General features: G+C 40.1%; 2 protein-coding genes across 2 annotated transcripts; one reads left to right on the forward strand and one right to left on the reverse strand.

The window, feature by feature from the left end:
* The first annotated feature begins 5,383 nt into the window (after positions 1-5,383).
* Positions 5,384-5,998, forward strand: LOC139458502 (uncharacterized). The gene has a single exon (XM_071239939.1). It carries the CDS (start codon positions 5,384-5,386, stop codon positions 5,996-5,998), a length of 615 nt encoding a protein of 204 aa, XP_071096040.1.
* A 4,676-nt stretch (positions 5,999-10,674) lies between these two features.
* On the reverse strand, positions 10,675-15,664 carry LOC139459034 (uncharacterized). Its single transcript, XM_071240475.1, has 8 exons — positions 15,424-15,664; positions 14,978-15,025; positions 14,613-14,679; positions 14,154-14,212; positions 13,550-13,613; positions 12,550-12,698; positions 11,440-11,495; positions 10,675-10,733 (listed from the first exon to the last, which is right to left on the reverse strand). Exons 1-8 carry the CDS (start codon positions 15,622-15,624, stop codon positions 10,724-10,726), a joined length of 654 nt encoding a protein of 217 aa, XP_071096576.1. The 5' UTR covers positions 15,625-15,664; the 3' UTR covers positions 10,675-10,723.
* Between the last annotated feature and the right edge of the window lie 5,926 nt (positions 15,665-21,590).

A 21,590-nucleotide genomic window follows, 5' to 3' on the forward strand; every position in this document is an offset into this window, starting at 1 on the left:
CGACATGGCGTTTGAGTTAGATATTTGAAAGCTGTCACAAACACAATTTAATACACATTCTTTACTTTTTAATCATTATTTAACATCAGTTATTGAGAAAAAGCTTTGAGCGATAATATTTCGGAGAAGGTTTAAGGGTATGTTATATTAAGTTGTGTGTCACTCAAACAGTAACGTGAATATTTCATCAAAGTTGGTGACGGGTGTTCAGTTTTGTTTGTTGTTAAGCGCCCCACTCAGCAATATTTCAGCTGTATGACGGTGGCCTGTATATAATCCATTCTGGACTAGACAATCCAGGGATACGCAGTTGGGATACGATGACATACATCAACCAAGTCAGAGAGCCTAACCATCCGATATCGCCAATCGCCTCTAACGACAAACACGGGTGGCCGGAGATCAATTCTAACCGGATCTTCAAGGGTGATGGATGTTTGAGCAGTTGGCAGAGATGTTGGTACCTCGACACAAACGAATCAAGTCATATTCCCACTCTAATTCCCACTCGGCTAAACAGTTGCAGTCGCTTGGGGTTTTTTTATAAAATAACCAGCCAGTGGCTAAATATTCGACACACCACGCATGGTTTAGTAACGTGAGTAAATTAGCCTCGCCAAACAACAGCGATAAGCATCGCATGTGGGATTAAATTGATTCATACCATCGTAGAATGTCAATGTTTCTAATTATGAATGCTATACACTCAATATAAATATACAAGTGCGGTAAAAAGGAACCAGTTCGGCAGGATCTCGACGAAGTCATTGTATCGCATCCCAGGTTGACTTATCCCCTTGCTATTTCAAAAACCATACTTTTCCTAGTGTCATCTGGCCATGTTGTCAACAGCTGTGACTAAACAATAGCTGACGGGATCCCGGAGAAAGATTTAATTATCTGATACCAGGACTTGGGCGACATCAACTGCCTCTGAAGATGGGATGAAGCTAAACAGATAGGTGTCTCTTTGGTATTGGTATCAGTTATTTAATGCTGTGGAAGCGAGGGTGCAGGATGTATACTTTGTTCATTTCCTGTCTTATTTCATGCATTTTATGGATATCAGTCCTGCAAATGAAGATCAACACCGATTTTCTGCCTTCCATGTTCAGGGATGCGTCACCACGGTGGGTACTTTTCACTGTAAATTGAAGTCACACGAATAGATAAGCGAAATGGACTTTGTAGAAGTGTAGAATTTGTTTGACGTGGGATCCTTTTCTTCTCAGGAGGGCGGGGGTTGTTTGACGTTGCATGCTTCACGGGTAGGTTTACTGGATCCAGTATGTCCTTCAAAGGTGGACGGTTGTTTTTAGGTTCCAACCACTATGTGCTTCAATATTGTCGGGGGAATCCTGGACGTGGCATCCTGTATGTGCTGCACTGGCTCGCGGACGTTGTGTAGCGTGGAATTCAGCAATTGTTCTTTTGACGTAGCAGCATATCTTTATATGTATGTGCTTCACAGATGGTCGGGGATTGTTTGACGTGGCATTCTGCACGTGCATCACAGAATGGTGGGAGTTGTTTCACGTGGCATTCTGTACGTGCTTCACAGAATGGTTGGTTGTTTGACGTGGCACCCCGTACGTGGTTCACAGATTGGTGGGTTGTTTGACGTGGCATTCTGTACGTGCTACACGGGTTGACGGGGATTGTTTGACGTGGTATTCTGTACGTGTTTCAAAGAATATCGGGTTGTTTGACGTGGCATTCTGTACGTGCTTCACAGAATGGCGGGTTGTTTGACGTGGCATTCCGTACGTGCTTCACAGAAGGGCAGGGGTTGTTTCACGTTGCATTTTGTACGTGTTTCACAGATTGGTGGGAGTTGTTTGACGTGGCATTCTGTACGTGCTTCACAGAATGGCGGACTGTTTGACGTGGCATTCTGTACGTGCTTCACAGAATGGCGGGTTGTTTGACGTGGCATTCCGTACGAGCTTCACAGAAAGGCAGGGGTTGTTTCACGTTGCATTTTGTACGTGTTTCACAGATTGGTGGGAGTTGTTTGACGTGGCACCCTGTACGTGCTTCACAGATTGGTGGTTGTTGTTTCAAGTGGCATTCTGTACGTGTTTCACAGATTGGTGGGAGTTGTTTGACGTGGTTCACAGAAGGGCAGGGATTGTATGACGTGGCATTCTGTACGTGCGCCACAGAAGGGCAGGGATTGTTTGACGTGGCATTCTGTACGTGCTTCACGGATTGACGGGGATTGTTTGACGTGGTATTCTGAACGTGTTTCACAGAATGTCGGGTTGTTTGAAGTTGCATTCTGTACGTGCTTCACAGAATATCGGGTTGTTTGACGTGGCATTCTGTACGTGCTTCACAGAATATCGGGTTGATTGACGTGGCATTCTGTACGTGCTTCACAGAACGTCGGGTTGTTTGACGTGGCACCCCCTACGTGCTTCACATATAAACGGAGGCTGTGATGCCATATTATACAGCACCAGAACATAGTTCACACTCTTTCAATTACTCTTAGGGTCTTTCTCCAGAAAGCATTTAATTTTCATATCCGCAGACATTTATTTGTCTATGTTGCTATATCATCCCTTTGATGAGCTTGATCAGGTCATTTATGACATGAAGCAATTATCAACGGACCATTGGCGCTACTCACGGTTTTACAACCGCTGGTACTGCTGCTGTAGTCGTGTCCTGGTTGACACTGATATGACGAAAAACGGCCTTTGCGATTCTGTACAATATTCATAGTGTATTTGAAACTGACGCTTATATTAATAACACTGTGACACAACACACCTGTGCTAATTATTTTCCATGTACCTTACAGCACAACCCTTGAAGATCCGGGGTAGAATAGATCCTCAGCAACCCATGCTTGCCGTAAAAGGCGACTATGCTTTTATTAAGAGGCGACTAACGGGACCGGGTGGTCAGGCTCGCTGACGTGGTTGATACATGTCATCGTATCCCAATTGCGTGGATCGATGCTCATGATATTAATCACTGGATTGTCTGGTCTAGACTCGACAGACCGCCGTCCCATAGCTGGAATATTGCTAAGTACGGCGTTAAACAATAAACAAACAAAACAAATCTTACAGTACACATCACTAATACTTAAGTATGCTTATTTTTCATATAAGGACTGAGATGTACAACAGTCTCCAACATGATCGGTGGATTGTCATTACCACGGTGGCGCCCCCTACACCGGATGTGCAGTACCTTGCAAAAATACCCGGATGGAAAGTGGTGGTGGTAGGGGATAGGCAAACCCCTAACAACTGGTCGTAAGATTTATAGATAGACATACAGTAACTGTATTCAGGCCATTTGGTTATAGACAAGTTTAACATACTTCTATAAGATAGGTCACGCATGAGCGTAGACGTCATATGATATACGTTTCTTTAAATATTCCTGTAAGGGCCCGACCATATGATATACTGGTATTAGGGGTTCCGGGGTGTGGGGAGGGTGAGGGGGGATTTTATCGAAGAAAATAGGTTGTGCCTGTACTAAATGCTTGAAAAAATATTTTTACTTCACACTTTTGAAAAACAAGAAAATGTCTGAGACAAAAATTACATTGTTGCAAGGTGTATTCTAATAATAAAAGATATATTAAATTATTAGATGTCTGTTTTTTCCTCAGTAGCTATAACCACTTTTAGTCCCCAGACAAAATCCCAGCATCCCCTCCAAAACAAATTCCCTAAGCTGGATCAAGGTCACTAAAGCCATGACAGAGAAACAGGGAAAGTGTTTTCGCTATAAACGCCGTTTTTTGTGTTTCTTTAACTCCGATTAAGTCGTTGCCCATCAATGTTTTGCGGCGTAGTTATGACATAAGGGAATAATGGAAATAAGTGTTGGGAATAATGGAAATAAGTGTTGGGAATAATGGAGATAAGTGTTGGGAATAATGGAGATAAGTGTTGGGAATAATGGAAATAAGTGTTGGAAATAATGGAAATAAGTGTTGGGAATAATGGAAATAAGTGTTGGGAATAATGGAAATAAGTGTTGGGAATAATAGTTTACTTGTTCTTTCGTTGCTGGCTATTTTCAGAGACACATTTTAATTATATTTGATTACAAAATGAAATGACAATTTAATCTCCCTCTCTTATTCGCTAAACGATTGCACGTAAAGCAACAACATGGTCCTGTATTTTCTCATGTTGTGTCCATTAATTCTGGAAAGGGGAAGAGAGAAAAATATTGTTATCTATGACAGAGGTTTTCAAAGAATTTAGTAAGTCATGGGGTTGTGGTGAACGGGTCCAGCACAGCAGTGGTCGTCTCAACAGACACCCAGTTCGTAGGCAGAGGCTGAATGTATATGAAAAGTGTGTCATAAAGTCTAACAGTTTAAAACCTAAGAAACCAAAGCTATCACAAACATGTACAAATATGTCCTGTATGACCCACAATTGTTCTCCTTGAAATCGTATGGTGTTGTGACAGTGAGAACTGCTCACTTGTCCCTTTAAGGTCGATTTAACTAAAGGCCTTCCAGTTGTTATAATAGTAATGTTGATATAATAGTAATACTTGATAGTTTTGTTTTTCTGAAGCGTAAATTATGGGGTCTATACATGCTGTAACATGTATGTACGTCTACCGGACGGGTATTATGTTGCAAAAGAAAAACAGAAAATATCTTTTGAAGATTGGAAATTATAATGAGCGTCTAGAAGGCCCATAAAGTAAGTTGTCAAATATCAATAACAATACCATGCTAAAATCAAGCGTGAGGTGTGTGTATTTGATGTATTTTGAGGAGACAATGCGCTGAAATCATTCACTGATATACATTTCAGTGTAAATCATGCGGTCAATACATGCTATAAAATGTTGTTTGTGTCGCCCCGGCCATATGTTGAGCATGTACATGAATTTAGAAAAGTTGTTTAGAAGATTAGTAATGGTTAGGATTGTCACTGAGTCATGTAGGCACACCAAGTTTTGTAACAACAACAACAAACAGAAGCTAATATCAAAATTAATGTACAGTAAACTACGTCTATAACGAACACATTTATAACGAACTGACCGATATCACGAACTTATTTTTTAGTCCCGGTCATGTGTTGTATATAGGCTATATATATGCGTAGAACGAACTACGGTTATAACGAACTAAAAGTAGTGGTCCCTTTGAGTTCGTTATAACCGTAGTTTGCTGTATGTACATGTGTGTGTGTGTGTGTGTGTGTGTGTGTGTGTGTGTGTGTGTGTGTGTGTGTGTGTGTGTGTGTGTGACCATGCGCTGAATTCCTACACTTATTTACATTTCAGGTATACCAACTGCGTGTTCCTCAGTTATGAACGGCAACAAAACCTTGGATATGATGCTACCAAGATGTTACCGACGGATAGTTACTCGTGGAAAAACATGGGTTATCTATTTGCTATTGAGCATGGCGCGAAAGTCATTTACGAGACCGACGACGACAACCGGCCCCTGGATCAACTGGCAGATTTTATATATGGCCCTGTAACCTCTGGTTTGATGTATAATGGAACTCAGTTATTCAATCCCTACAGACACTTTGGTCAGCCAACATTCTGGCCACGGGGGTATCCTCTCGAGCACGTCACCGAAAACTCAGCACCCGACTATAACCTGCATGTCTGGAAATCGCCTCTTATACAACAGGGGCTCGTAAATGGTGACCCGGATATGGATGCATTATTCAGGTTGACCCGTAAGAAGAGAAATAGTGTCTTGAATGTGACATTTGACAGAATGGCACCAAACGTTATTGTTCCAAAGGGAACTTTTTCCCCTTTCAACTCCCAAAATACGTTATTTTTCTATGATGCATTCTGGGCCTTGATGCTCCCGGTGACGGTGACGTTTCGTGTGTGCGACATATGGAGAGGTTACTGGGCACAGAGATTACTCTGGGAGATTGGCGGAACTCTAGGCTTCATTGCCCCTAATGCTTTCCAGAAACGAAATCCACATTCTGATATAAACGATGCCTGTAAGGATGCCTGTTTATGATCTGTGATAATTTTGCCACGTGAGACTACGACAATTTAAGGTTTGAATTGGTCGGATTGACGTAGAGATGATTTAACAGATGATTGAGTTAGTATGGTTTTAGGTCGCTTTATGCGATGTTCCAGCGATATTACACACATTGTACCCATGTCGGGAATCGAACCCGGGTCTTCGGCGTGACGAGCTAACGCTTAAACCACTAGGCTACCCGAACGCCCTTTTTTAACAGTAGTGGACAATCACCACCTAGCACGTTTATTGCAATTGGAAACATATTTGAAGAAATGCATAATGTATCTTTATCTGGAGTGGTATATGATGAATATTAATTTTGTTGACCTAACACAAAACCTCAAAAGAAACTGTGTTGAACATATATACTGAACCAACAAAGAAACGTCGGGCTTTATTTCCACCAAATTTATATTTCATTGTCATGATGATGAAAACTATGATATAATATTCCATAACATGCACTGCCCTGTGAGTAGATATCAACAGAAATCAGTAACTGAAACATCCGTAGAACGATGTGGCTGAAGTTACTGTGGAAGTGGTATCACAACTGAAAGTCACTTTATCAAAACCGTTTTGGGCCACCCTATGCATCAGTCAGAGCACTTCATCGGCGTCTCATTGACGTCACTAATGCCTGGATTTATTGTTGTGGATTGCAATTCCATTCTGCAAACAAAGCAGTTTCAGGTTCCCGGATGTTCTGAGGCTGATTCTGACGTCATCTTACACGTCTGTCCAAAGAGTCCCACAAATGTTCAATTGGATTCATATCAACGTGGTTAGCCTACAGTAGGTCCCGTGTGATGCGTGAGGCGTGACTTGTGGCACTGTCATGCTGAAAGGTCATGTTGGCGTTGGCGTTGATGTAAGGAACAACATGCTGTGCAAGTATCTTGTAGCGCATCGCATTTAGATTTCTACGAATAGGAGCAAGAGCTGTGCGATGACCGTGTGCAATTCCAGCCCAAACCATTACAGATTCACCTCCTCCACAAGGATCTCTCTCAGGAACACGGGCGTCAGCATAACGTTCATTCTTCCGTCTGTACACCCGATGTCGACCGTCACCACTGGAGAGTGAAAAGCAGGATTAATCACTAAAGAGCACTCCCTGCCACCCACGTCGAGTCCAACGCAGATGTGCATGAGCCCGCTCTCGACGTTGGGTAAAAAATTGCCCAACGTATGGCCTCCTGGCTCTCAGACCATGCTGTCTCAACCGAATGCGAACGGTTTGAGCACTGATTCTGTATTTATGAGTTCCTTGAGATGTTTGTGCAGTAGTAACAATTGTTGGGAGAAAACTATTGCGTAAATATGACGTCACAGCGGTCTTGAGCTGGTATTGTTACATGTGGACGTCCACTTCTCAGACGATCACTGGTTACTCCAATGCATTGTAACTTTCCCTCAGACGCTGTATCGCAATATGGCCGCAATATTGCCGATGCGATGTAAAATTTTAACTCACTCACTCAGACGTTGTACTGACCTCACGGACATGTAATGCAACTTCTGCTGAACGCATGGCTGTGTGCAACATTCGGATGGCTCTGTCACGAACATTGATGGGGATTCTTGGCATTGGTTTTAACGGTAATCATAGGGAACAGAATGAGTTTTCGGTGTTTACTCGTGTGTTCTAACAATTGCCGTAATTGATATACAGTCACCCTTTCAAGCATACGACATGTTACTCGTATGAAGATCGTGCGTTTTGCATGTTTTTTTAGGATTGTGGTTGTAACGTTTGATAATGCTCAATTAACTGTGCGGGTTTGATACCCGAACGCGCTTGTCTTATCTATCAACGAAGTTACTGCAGACAGAAAAAAAAAATAATATAGTTCATTTTATAAATCGGACGATTCAGCTCATATTTACTGTGTTCCTTGATAGAAAAGAAAAACAATGAAAAAGCAGCCAAGTTTCTGTTTGCTTTGTCGACATTAAAAGGGCATTCCATACCATCAACCACAATTGCCTATGGTTTTAAATTGATAGTCATGAGGAAGAACATTGGATGATATATTTTTCTGAGATGTACATAGTTCTCTGAATTTCAAGCAGTGTTATACAAACTCGTTTCCTGTCACCCTAAGTGTCAAATTGTCATCGAACTTACTCTCCATATGTCTGAATGACTGTGATGGGAGCGGTGAGGTATTCTAGTGGTTAAAGCTTTCGCTCGTCATGCCGAAGACTCGATTCCCCACATGATTTCAATGCGTGAGGCCCATTTCTGGTGTTCCGCGCAGTGATATTGCTGGAGTATTGCTTAAAGCTGCGTAAAACCATACTCACTCACAAGTACATATACTTGTAGATTTGCACCAGACAGAAGACACAATACAAGTTGATCATAAATCAAATGTCAAAAAGAATATTTACGGACAAAAGTGTAATGGCATTCACACTGTAACAGGGCGGTCGGGTAGCCTAGTGGTTGAAGCGTTCGCTCGTCACGCCGAAGACCCGGGTTCGATTCCCGACATGGGTACAATGTGTGAAGCCCATTTTTGATGTGATATTGCTGGAATATTGCTAAAAGCGGCGTAAAACCATACTCACTCACTCACTTACTCACACTGTAACATCATATACTACTCACAACAAGTTGAAGAGCACCCACAATTATAAGATTGTATTTTGCAATACAGTCAGTCATGACTGATTAACCATAGCCATATGAAGGAATCGAGTGTTCTTTAACTTCTATTGAAAAGTATATATTTTTATAACCTGATTTATTTAGAGCGTATTGCAATGACCCGCCACGCGCTGACGGCGTGTATCGTCACACAAAATTCCTAAATAGGGCCTCGTGTTATTGCTTTCTCATCTCGCGGCCGTATGTCCCCTCTCAGCCACCGTACGTCACAGAGCCTTGCCACCCGGTCCAATTTAGTCCCCTTTTCGGACCAGCAACGCGTGCGCTTGGGTCATAGGTTCTCGGAGGCTCTTATAGAAGAAGAAGACGAAGAAGTAGAAGTATGATATTTTATAAAAGTTTCACATATTGTACATAAGCAGATACATTACATTTTATTCACATTAAAAAACATACAACATCCGACCAAAGGGGCCAACGAGACACTCGTGTCACTAAAATAACAATAAAAATGCACAAAGTGCATGTAGTTAAATAATTGATAAACTATTTAATATCTTATAACCTCTTATTAAATATTAATTTACGACGCTTCTTCCATATTCCATCTTTCATCTTCAACCATTTTACTTCTACAGTATGAACAGATACGGTTTTGTAAAGGGACTTTTGAAAATCTACTGGTTTCTTTTTCTAACGGCAGAGTGCCACAACGTAGTTTTATTAAGATGCTTCAATGTATTCTTTCTTTTGTAGCAGAAACATAATTCTCTACATTAAAAGAACTTTTAAATAAACGATAAGTGCGAAGCTTATCTCCATTTATTTGACCCTTATAATTCCAAATTTGGTTAAGCCAATTTTGCAAATCTTAATTTTCCAACCATAATTGACAGTTAACAAAATCGGAAGTTGATTTTTATTTTGTTTCACAGCGTGTTAAAGACCAACCCATTTCCCCCCTTACAGCCAAATTAGGGGTTTTGCTACCTACTGACAAAAACTATCTACAGGCTTTATTTTGTACAGCATTAATGCAACTAAATTCTTTAAAACCCAAATAGCGGAACCATACGTCAAAATAGGTTGCACTAAATTTGAATAAAGCGTGTTATGCAAACCCCCTACAGCTTTAGACTTACATAGTATAACACAGCAGATTTAGCAATCTCGCTTACTGTAAACATTAAATCTAAATTCTCATGAAACCATAATCCTAGGTATTTATAGGATATTGAATATTCAACAGTGTCACTTCACATCATAAACACAGAATCTGAAATTTGTTTACAACAAGGTCTGAAATGTACAACTTTAGTTGTTTTAATATCTACTTGTAGGCGCTATTTCTTACACCAATCTGACACACAGTTCAACATAGCTTAAAGACAACATTCATCCGGCGCAATAAGAGCAATATCATCGGCATAGAATAAACAGTTCAACTTATTTCCATTCATTAGAATACCACAATTATGATCATTTAACTCTTTCACAAGGTCATTTATATAAATGGAAAACAAAGTGGGCGACATGACACAACCTTGACGGACACCCGTTTTCACCTTGAAGACATCAGTATAGTGGTCGTTGATCTGCACACGTGACCAATTATTGTTGTACATAGATTGAATTGTTAAAAGAAATTTGCCTTGTATTCCCAACGAATGAAGCTTATACTATAAACAATGTCGGTTAACCTTATCAAAAGCTTTCATAATGTCAATAAAACATAGAAAGGTATATTGCTTAGACAAATTTCTATTATTAACCACAGAATAAAGACTATAATAGGGGTAAACTGTATTGCGTTTTGATCGAAAACCATTTTGCTCTTCAGCTAATAAAACATTGTATTCAAGCCAGGCTCTAAGACGCATATTTAAGTTGAACTATCAATAAAATATTAACACAATTTAAAAAGAATGTAAATACACTTGTCGTTTTTCAATGCCTCGGGTGGGATGCTGTCAGGACCCGAGGCTTTACCACGTTTCGCACGTGCAACTGCACTTTCAACCTCAGCTCGAGTGATGGGTGAATCTAGGTCAGCAGTGTCAAGGTCAATGTCACAGGTCACACTAATCTTGACTCGGTCAGCTTGAACTTTGAAGAGATGTTCATCGTTAAAATATCAGTCACAAACATCATCAAGTATGTATCAAATATCAAATGGGCGGACCTTACAATTCCTTATACCTGTAAATATTTCATAGAGGTAACACACTACTGCATGGGGTGGGGTGGGGGGGGGGGGGGGGGGGGGGGGGGCTGTGCAGAGTTGCGTCCCTCGGGCACGCCAGAAACCTATGATTGTTCGAATCCCGGTTCTCCCCAATTATGTTTCTAGGTTTGTCAGCACCATACCCATACTCATGGGTTTCACCGAAGTGGTAAACGTCTAGGACCTGCATCACTTCGGGCTTTCCTCCGACATTAAGCTGACACGCCGTGATATAACTGGAATACTGTTAAAAGCAGCGTCAAACCCAATTCACTCACTTGCTACTGCATTGCATACCATCCTAGGTAGCGTTCATATATGTACAGTAAACATAACATGTCATGTCTATGTTACTTATTATTTCTAAGGTAATGTCGATACAGGTTTACAGGAAAAAGACACTTATATTTTCTCAGGAAGCATATACATGTATTGCGTATATTGTACAAATCGGTTGCAAACTGAAAATTAATATAACTCAATACTAGCTACCATAGCTTTATTGATTAGAGCTCAACAATATGTGATTCCTCTATAATATGTCGCCAGAACAAACTAATTAATTAACGAGTCTTTTGTTCCACGTACCTTGAATAGTTAATATAATGTCGATACTGCTTCCTCACTCCAGCATTGTGCACTGCCTGAAATATTTTAAGGGATTATTCTCACATTCACATTGACACGTTCAAAATATGACATGTTTTTATTAAAAAGAAATTGTAAAATGACCACGAGCTAAAGAAAACGATAATGATTTAACGAAAATGAGTGTTATTAGAGCTCCACGCTCGAATGACTGAAAATCATTTTGGTATTGTCGAGATGTAACTATTCTGACGGATTTTAAGGCAGAAATAAATCAATAGTCAGTGGTAAGTGTTTACCATATCGTACTGTGTATATTTAAAACAGACTGAATAATAAGTAAAGGACCCTTGAAGATCCGGGGTAGAATAGGTCTTCAGCATGCTTGTCGTAAGAGTCGACTAACGGGATCGGATGGTCAGGCTCGCTGACTTGGTTGATGCATGTCATCGATCCCAGTTGCGTGGATCATTGTTCATGATATTAATCACTGGATTGTCTGGTCCAGACTCGTTTATTTACAGACCGCCGTCATATAGCTGGAATATTGCTGAGTGCGGCGTTTAACAAAATAAATAAAGCATCCTAACCCATTGGGCCACGTGCTGAAGGTAGTTGGCACTGACTGGCTGATTACTTACAAACTTTTCATCCTTCATCGAGGTTTGAGTGAATGAGTAAGGTTTTTTACGCTGCATATAGCAATATTTTTACGTTATCACCAGAAATGGGCTGCACACATTGTATGAATGTGGGTCCCCGAGACGAATATGGCGCTGGATGCAAGAACGTGTGTGACTGAAGATATTGTCTAGACATTTTACTGTCTTGCTGTACAGAGCATCAAAACCAAACGCGCAACTTTTAAATATATATCTCGTCCTATTTAATCAAATATATTAAACGTCCTAATGTGCACACATATTTTACAAGGTGACCTGGAGCCGTTATACCCTGTTTCAAGTCTACTGAACTATGTTTCTGAAGCCGGATTCGAGGAGGCATAATCGGAGCAGATGTACCAATATCTCTGTTAAATAGTGTTCAGTAGCAGTTTGGTCTGACTACTGGAGATTGTGAGCAATGAGTGAACTGTCTTGTGAAACCAACCTGCTTCTTCAGTTTCGTCAACTTGTATTTGAGTTTTTTCACTTCTTTAAATTGTGCGGTCAAAGATCCTTCCATATCCAAAACGTCACTTGTAATTGTATGACAGAGGAATTCATTGTTGAATCTCGTCTTTGTGGGCTGCGTTTGCTCTGTGAGTAAAATATGATAACAACTAAAAGTCATCCAAAATCGATTATACGTGTTCTAATGTCACAGTCAAAAGTTTTTACAAACGGGACAGCCTCCGTGGTCTAGGAGAGAGGAAGGTCCGGGGTTCGATCCCCGGCCACGTCATGCCAAAAGACGTTAAAAGATGGTACTTGTTGTTACCCTGTCTGGCGCTGTCTGACTGGTAGGCTCGGAGTCAGTATACTGTGTCTGAGTGGGGTATTGCGGCATGGTATATCAGCGAGTTAGCACTATAAATCGGCATCAGTCCGGACTAGTACAAGCAGCCACACACACACACACACACACACACACACACGTGCATGCACGTTGCTATATAAGCAATAATAACGTTAAACCCAATTTCACCTGGGATCATTTAGCAGCCCCAGTGGCACACGAAGCTCAATGGTAAATGCGTGGTATTAGCCATTACACGTGATTACTTCATATAGGTCTTCAGCAACCCATGCTTTTCGTAAAAGGCGACCACGCTTGTCGTAAGAGACGGCTAACGGGATCGGATGGTGAGGCTCGCTGGCTTGGTTCATGCATGTCATCGATCCCAATTGCGTGGATCGATGCTCATGATGTCAATCACTGGATTGCCTGGTCCAGACTTGATTATTTACAGACCGCCGTCATATAGCAGGAATATTGCTGGGTGCGGCGTTAAACAACAAACAAACAAACAACAAAGGTGTCAATGTACTTGAACTACGTTTAAACGCATTTAAGTATGTCACCAAACATACTTACATTAAGAAATCATCAAACTTTCACAGTAAAGTACATCTGAAGACAATTCTGCTCTGTCCTTCTGATACACTACCTTTCGACCTCTTTTGAGATGCCCCATCAGAACATCGTCTTTGTTTTGTAAACGGATTATCTTTCTGCAACATTCAAATCATAACATTCACTACCAAACATCAACATTCAACGTCACATAGTTTCCCTACGTATGTGTTGGTCGTGGTAGACAGCTTAACGGAAAATATAAATGCTGTTTGCAAAATATGGCATCGTACGCGTGGACGATGGTGGACCTACTTTACATTTATGAAAAGTAAAGTAATACAGACAAGTATGTAGCATACTGAGATTTTCTACACTTGAACTATTCAAATACATACATTTAGCATATCCAACATAGTCAGGGGTCACAGGTATGCGCAGAGTTGTGTCCCTTTGGCGTGAACGAAAACTATAATCGTTGATTCGATCTTAGTAATGTTTCTAAATATTTGTTGTCAGCACCAAACTCGTGTTCGCAGGTGTCACCAAAGTGGTAAACGTCACAATGCCAACGTCGTTCGGGCTTTTCTCCCATATATGTAAAGTTAATAAGCCGTCTTATAACTCAACTACTGTTCAAAGCGGCGTTAAACCAACTCACCCATTCACCTTCTCAAAAAAAGGTAAACTGTACTCACACTGACAGGTGGGAAAGGTGCTTTCATCACCTGGTGCGGATGTATTCCATGATTTGGTCCTGGAACACAACAATTTCCTTAGGAGACAACGTATATTTCCTACACAGGAGGGACAGACAATAAGTTACATTCATGCATATATTCTATTCTATTCTTTTATGTCAGAAGAATCCTAACTCATCAAGCAAATTAAATCTTTATCGGAAGTGAAATGACAGATATCGTTCTTAATTTTTACCATACATTATAATGTGTTGCTTAAACATAATTTACATAATTTTTAATAACAGTGAAATAAACGACGAATATCTTACTCTGTAGGTGATAAAGAGATAGTGGTAACCTTATGCATGAGAATACAAAAATAAACTGACACTTAAGCAATGGTGTATGTCATAAAACCTGGTCCAATGATGGATCGGTAATCGTCTTCTGTGGAAAATCTAAACATATGCGTACCATCAAGTTCATGTTCAGAGCCGTTTGATGATGATGTCCCGGATCCTGAGATGACGATACCATCATTCTGAAAAGTAATGATACGCTACTTATTTCTATTCGAATCATAATGGCCACAACCTGTATAAGCAAACTATACTATCGAGAAGATTAATGTAACTTATATAAGCAATGGTTAAACAATCTTAAATTTATATTTGTGTAAGCTCAGAATTTTAATATGTGTTTTAAAGCCATGAGCAGACACAACAAAATATGAATGAAATTACTTTTACATTTAATACAAATCGTTCCTTTCAATATATCGTCAAACCTGCATTTCAGCATGTCTCCGACTTTCATGATACCATATATATAGTACTTACTTGATCAGCCTTTCTGACGTTCAATCGCCGTTTGTGAGTGTACATCACCTGCTCAAAAACAGGCATGAACATGTTTTTAGTGTAAACATGTTACAATTGTCTTGATAAATGTTTCGTGTCAGTCAAAGGGTAATCACCTTGATCAATAGTTTAAAAGAAAGCTATTCAACATCATTTGTTATTGGACCTTATCTATCTCACATGACCCAGCTTGTGTTGCAGATGCAGTCGATACAAAATCTGAATAACATAATCTGCCTACAGTGAAGGCTATACAGTGAGTGAGGTTAATTCGCAGGTTCTAAAACTCGTTAATACAAAATATAAATAATGTTTCTAGGTATAATGTACCGTAAGTGCGTGGGTTTGGGGAAAATATAAGCCTGTGTCACTTGACATGTAAGAATCTAAAAATATCGGGTCTACCAACCGCCGTTTATACTTGCCTGATGTATTTGAATTGGTGAATCGATTTCTGATGACAAATCAGACATTCTGGCTACATCTCCTTCGCCACCTTCAGTGTATGTTGAGGTTGAACACTGACCGATGGTGCTAGTCACATCGCAAGTGCATTCTAAATGCAGATGGCGTTTCCTTTGAAGTTTATTGTAGAGTCTATGATTGTAACTTTGTAGCGCTTTCATCAAAACTGAAGGTATTTTCCGAGTTGCGTGTATCAAATGGTTCCATTTATCTCTGTGAGGGATGTCAATTGAGATTAAATCTAAATGAAGAGACTCGGTTATGCCACCCATCTGATATAGGCTTCTTGCAAACCTTCGAATGTTTATTTGTTCCTTTGCCTTGCAACTGAGACACTGTTTGAGTGAGACCATTGAGAAAGGCGGGTGCGCTAACCCTTTTGCAAGTTCTGCCGCCAAATAATTATGTTCCAGTTTTAGTTCAGGAAGAAAAACAGTCTTAAATGTCTCTGCGTTGAATGACTGGCTTACGTAACGAATGAAAGCTGCATTTCTTTGCTGGTTTGTTTTACGAGATAAAATGCTTTGCCGACCAGCTTCTGACAACACATCTTTCTCTATTAATCTGTCTAAGAGGACAGTTCCCTCTAATCTTAAATCTTGCTGTAGAATATCCGAATGCATGCGCAATGCATGCACGTGGGCATCATCATGTAGGGACGTGTCTGAAAACAATCACGTAAATGCTTTACACGGAATGTAAATTTTAATTAAAGAATCAAAATCAATCAAGGATTTCTCAACATAATGAGTTTGTATAGTGACACGCGCTGCCCACAACAGTATGATTGATGTCGCTTCTATTGTATTGCTTTTTCAAAATGATGGTTCTATTTTACTTTCTAGAAAACCAAACCACCTCGAACGGTGGTAAATTCATTGTATTAATTGACCAGTATGCCCAACTGTACTTAATTGTCAAATTGCCAGTGCTTGTATATCAAGTTTCTTATGGTGAAATCAAGAAAACAATTAATAACTCTCGTTAACGCTTATGTTACAATGACATGAATACCTTTTTTATAACTCTTCCCTGTGTGATGTATTTGTATTGCATAAAAGTATACGGTAATTTAGGTTCGTGCCAACTTAAATCTGCTGTTTAATTGTCCTGTCTTGCAATTGTCAACCTGCCCACTTTTGCCCAACTCTTATGTTGAAATAGTTTTAGTTAATAAGGCCCCTCCTCAATATTATGTGCTGAATCCGTGACAGATTACTCAGTGAATGGGTGTGGATTTAAGCCGCTTGAAGCAACATTCAGGCGTTATCACTGAAATGTGAACCATTGTTAACCACTTAGCTCCCCCACCCCGTGACATATGAACCGTAGTCATATGAATTATGTTTTTTAACTTTTTTAAAATTGTAAATATGTTGTTTATAAAATGATCTGGAACAGTGATGCCGATGTTGTCCTTCATTCTCCTCGATAGCTAAAAGTCCCCCGCTGTGATATTGCTGGAATATTGCTAAAAGCGGCGTAAAACCATACTCACTCACTCACTCACTCACTCAATAGCTAATTCCTGCGAGGCAACACGGTGTCACCTGAGAACTGATCTTAGTCGTGGTGATTACACGTACATAAAAGCGAAAATCATACATGCCGTCCACACAAGAAATAATTCGAGATATTTATATCGATCCGATTTAACTTTTTCATGTCATTTCACCATCTTGCATTTAAATCACGAATCAATCAATAATAATGTCTATTTGATGATCTCATAAACTACTTAGATAATATACGACAAGTATGGCCGATGATCATGGCAATTTGATATCAGATGCGACCCGTGAAGATTCCGAGGTAGAATAGGTCTTCAGCAACCCCTGCTTGCCGTAAAAGGCGACTATATGCTTGCCGTAAAAGGCGACTAACGGGATCGGGGGTCAGGCTGGCTGACTTGGTTGATGCATGTCATCGGTCCCAATTGCGTGGATCGATGCTCATGATATCAATCACTGGATTTTCTGGTCCAGACTCGATTATTTACAGACCGCCGTCATATAGCTGGAATATTGCTGAGTGCGGCGTTAAACAACAAACCAACCAACCAACCAACCAAGATATCAGATGCACATCATGACCATACATTGTACCGAGTATTCAGTGGGACAAGGCACCGGATGCAGTTACAGGCTGCCAGAGCATCAATTGTTAACGAAATGTGTGGTTGGGGTTGAGGGGCGCAGGAGACCTGGCAGCTTCCTCGCCTGCAGTCAAATTGATAACATTCTATAACTTGTCATTAGGCGGATTAGGGTTTTCGATATTTGACACAAATAATGAGAAAGGTTGAGAATTATCGATTCAGAATTATCATTCTTTCATACTACATACGTATTATATAATAAAAATATTTTCATTTAATGTTTTCAAAAATCTTTACATCAAGTAAATATCAAAATGCAAATATCTTTGGATCAAATCTGCAGATCAAGCATATGGGATATTTAAGTTTTACTGAGTTTAAATCTTTAACATACGCAAGGCAATAAATTTGATAAAATCTTAATACTGAAATGTTCATTTACATATATATATACTGAACCGCAAAAGACACGTCACCATGGATAGATATATGAGAAACCTTATTTGCCTAAACACTGTAAACATACTTTGAGACATATCAAAAAGATGAAACTTGGCAAAACTGATCATCAAGGTTAAAATTAAGGTTCAAAGGTTCATAAAGTGAAACACAACACTAGTCTCTGAGAAAATGGCATCTGAAGTCAGTATCTCGTGTGTCCGCAATGTGCATTAATGACTGCCGTGCAACGTCGATACATGGAATGGATGAGGCGATTCATAAAGGCCATAGGCACTTGAGCCCAAGCTCTGAGGAACGCCTGAAGCAGTTCAGATGCAGTTGTCAGCCTTGGTCGGACGTCATTCAGCCGTCTTTGAATCTCGTCCCACAGGTGCTCAATGGGATTTAAATCGGAACTGAGGGCAGGCCACTTCATGGTTCTGATGCCATTCTGCTTAAGGAAGTCTCTTGTTGCTCTCGCAGTGTGGGCACGGACGTTATCATGCTGAAACTCGTGGTTGCCAAATGAGGTATGGTACGGAGTTTGCTTGTGCCAGTATAAACATTATTTTTCCAAATAATTGCAAGCTTTTCAGATAGTTTTCCATATTGTATTTTGCTGTGGAAGACCACAGGGCCGACACCCCACGAGTCTCTCTCAACAACACAAGCATCCGAATAATGTTCCCCACGACGTCGCCAGACTCTCTCTGGTCCCGGCGATGACGTGGTGTCAAAATGGGTCCTCGGTGTGGCCTGTGACAGTGGAGGTGTCTGTTCGTCAATCGTCGACGCACGGTGTCCGGACTAATGTGTCGCTGGTGTGTCCCCATGGTCTGTCGAGTAGTTTCCACAGCAGTAACAAAGTGATCTTGATGATGCTGTCGCACAATCTGACGATCATTACGTCGGGTGACCCTTGGTTTTCCACTACGTTGTCGGTCATGTGTATTGTTGGTGGTCTGGTGCCGTTGCTGGAGCCTGTATATTGTCCTTACGTGGACTTGAAATGCATTGGCAGTTTGTCCAGCTTGGTGTCGCTGATTTCTTGTCCATCTTGGCATGTGGTAGCAATTCAATAACGAATGAATGTTATCCGATCTGGGTGGAATTTTATAAGGCAAGAAATGGAGGAACGCATGTGCATTTCAATTTGCACGGAACTCACATGCATTGGGTTACCATGGCCGTTGCCGTGATGCGTTTGGGCGATCGGTTTTATTGTCATCTGCTTTGTTTTTTCATCATCAAATTTCATTTTTCTGGACAAGGTAATGTTAAATTTTAGAAACTTTGACAAAAATTACCCAGATATTTAAGTGACAACTTTTCATGCAATGTTACTTGAGGTGACGTTTCTTTTGCGTTTCTTTTGTCAGTATATCTTTAATTAAAGGTAGTTACAAATAGGAAATGCGTTTCCCACGCTTATTTGATTTCTGATTGTTTAGTATACGCATGTATTTGTACTTGAGCGAGTGTTCATCCTTTAACATTACTAAATATTATAGCTAATACATTTCACTGGTAGCCAATGTGTACAACGTTTTAATGCTAATTTAACTGCATGTATTTAGGAATCCAATATCAACCCGTGCTTTGTCACTTTGGCACAGAAGAATGCCACCAATGAAACAAGTCAATAGGTTCCTACCTTTTTCAAACAGCTCCAAATGTCTTTGTCGGAAACACTGTGTCAAAAAATCCTCCATATGAGAATTACAACGTTTCATTTCTTCATCGGTTCTGTCCGCTGCAAGTTGCTCTTCAATAAATGTCCGATATCGCTTTTCTGCTTGTTCTAAATTGTCATAGATCATTTGCCTGATCGCCTCCTGTCTGGCACTGCTGACAGGTTGATTCGAGACTATTGTTTGCGTTATCCAATTGGACAGATTGTATCTTCCCTCAACATCAGGGGACCTGTCCATGTTGCCGGCCATTTACTCGCCAACTAAAACCTAAAAAATGAAAATGCAAACGGTTTTATAAACTAAAATTCTTTTTTGGAAATCACAAGCTCTGCAAAGTGATAAGATTACCCGATGAAAAGGCAAAAAGCCCTGAAATGTCATTACAAATAATAAGGTTAACAAGCCACACGTTTCTTGTTTTCATGCTCTTCCAACTTTTTAAATCTTGATTTCACAAGGTACAAAAATGGAAGCAATTGCCTACTGATTATCGACTACATCGGCTGTCTTAGCGGTACTGCCTGCAAATTGAATATCCATACTTAGGCTGTCAACTATTTCTAATTATTACTTTATTTATTTCTGAGTTGATGATCATTTTAATTATCTAAAGCTTTCAAATTCATCATTCCTTTAACATTTCACTTACTTATCCATATTAAATATCGTTTAATGTTTGTGAGGATAGTCCCTTTGTACTTACAAGTTAAAGGATTCGGCCGTAACAATTGGTTTGTTTGGTAATGTGAAGCGTGTAAAGTATTTGCTTTCCTTTATAATTATTCATTCACTGTGTAACAAGTCACAGACAGACAGACAGATATTTTATTTTCGTCTCGCCGCTGTACATCATAAAAAAACATGCATTAAATAGACGTTTATACATACAAATAATAATACAGCGCCACTCATATAAAGCTATGAGAGACGATACACATAACTCGATGATATATACTGAAAAAAACGGTTTACCCATATAGCAATAGCTTTCTGCGTTGAAATTTTAAAAAAACAGGTTTTGGCAGTGGCATTTACCCCATGTTTAAAAGGACAAACAATTTCTCATTGTTTGATAGGTTTAAAAAGCTGGACATTTTAGCCATTATACCCGTAAATAATGTGGAACGTAGATCATCGTATAGTGGACATTCGAATAAAACATGTTTTTCATCTTCCAGATGGTCATTACAATTAAAGCACACTCTGTCCTCAACCTTTAATATTAATATATCTGCCTGCTTCGATCCTTAAAGGTGCAATACCACATCTAAATTTTGTAAAGGCAGATCTGTAACTCCGGGGCAGAAAGCTCTTGACATAGTTTTCACAGCAATAACAATCCTATACGTACGGAGTTTGCTTGTGCGAGTATAAACATTATTTTTCCAAATAAGTGCAAGCTTTTCAGATAGTTTTCCATATTGTATTTTGCTTGAAATATCTTCCGTATTTAGGTGAGTGAGTTGGGTTTAACGCCGCTTTTAACAGTATTCCAGTTATATCACGACGTGTCAGCTTAATCAATGTGGGAGGAAAGCCCGAAGTGATGCAGGTCTCAGACGTTTACTACTTCGGTGAAACCCACGAGCACGGGTATGGTGCTGACAAACCTAGAAACATAATTGAGGCGAACCGGGATTCGAACCCACAATCTTAGGTTTCTGGCGTGCCCAAGGGACGCAACTCTGCACAGCGTATCTGGGCGACTGGGCCACCCGTGCCCGCCTTCCGTATTTGAACCAGTGGTGATGTTGAATATATGCTGTATGTTTAGGTCGGCCTATTTTGCCGAAAAACGTGAGTTCGAGTTCTTGTGATTGGCTGAAAACCTTTCCGCCCATAAAAAAACATGTGTATTTAATCGATCAGGCATATTTATAAAACGACACCACTG

Source organism: Haliotis cracherodii, unplaced genomic scaffold (assembly GCF_022045235.1).
Source record: "Haliotis cracherodii isolate W230 unplaced genomic scaffold, xgHalCrac1.p SCAF_13, whole genome shotgun sequence".
Classification (NCBI taxonomy): Eukaryota; Metazoa; Mollusca; class Gastropoda; order Lepetellida; family Haliotidae; genus Haliotis; species Haliotis cracherodii.